Source organism: Blastocystis sp. subtype 4 (assembly GCF_000743755.1).
Source record: "Blastocystis sp. subtype 4 strain WR1 chromosome Unknown seqid_0987, whole genome shotgun sequence".
Classification (NCBI taxonomy): domain Eukaryota; class Bigyra; order Opalinata; family Blastocystidae; genus Blastocystis; species Blastocystis sp. subtype 4.
In genome coordinates this window covers 1-745 of record NW_014568560.1, presented here as the reverse complement: position 1 = coordinate 745, position 745 = coordinate 1, and the positions used below count along the sequence as shown (strand labels likewise).

The 745-nt window shown below is 44.6% G+C and overlaps 1 protein-coding gene across 1 annotated transcript; it reads left to right on the top strand.

Annotated features, from left to right (window-relative positions):
- Window positions 1-130: 130 nt before the first annotated feature.
- JH06_5762 (hypothetical protein) lies at window positions 131-735 on the top strand (the record flags this gene model as incomplete). The annotated part of the gene is made up of 3 exons (XM_014669170.1): window positions 131-388; window positions 418-540; window positions 571-735. The coding sequence occupies 3 exons, from the start codon at window positions 131-133 to the stop codon at window positions 733-735; spliced, it is 546 nt and encodes a 181-aa protein (XP_014524656.1).
- Between the last annotated feature and the right edge of the window lie 10 nt (window positions 736-745).

Below are 745 nucleotides of genomic sequence, written 5' to 3'. Positions count from 1 at the left end.
GGCACTGGAACATTTGAATTTGTGTCTATCGCTTCAACCTCAATCCATTCCCGCTTGGACTGCAATTGGTCGGGTACGATCAGCTCTTGTTGGAGTATACGTGAAGAGTGAGGGATAGGAGGATCATGAGATGGCCATCACAGCCTTCAACTTTGCTATCAAACGAGCTCCATATGATACTCATTTGCGTTTACTGGTGATGAAGGAGTATCGACAGATAGGCAAGGAACGAGAAGCATTGCATGTGATTGATGAAGCGATTCACATTGATCCATCAGATCCTCTGCTTTTCAATGAACGAGGAGTTTTGTGTTATCAACTGAAGCGGTATTCCGAGGCAGAAAAGGCTTTTGTAACAGTACTCCGACTCCTTGAAAAGGAACCTCCTGTAGGAATGGTGTGAAGAAATGACTCCAGACAGAGACACGTCGTTGGACCTTGGTGTATCTGAATCTTGCTCATGTGTATCGACAGATGGGGAAGATGGAGAGGGCACAGCGAATGCTTCATCAAGTCGAGATTCTAGGAGGTCCAGAAGCGGTAATAATAAGAGAATAGCGTAAGGAATAGAGATCAAGTGCCTTCTATGCCTCTAGAGGACTCACTCTTCATCTCCAAGGACATGTTCAAGAAGCATGTGCTGAATATGAACGAGCCTTAGCAGAAGACCCAAACAATCGAGAGGTGAAAACACTCTTTGAGTTAGCTGTAAAGGCATTCAGAGATAGTTGTTGAAGTGTTTGTT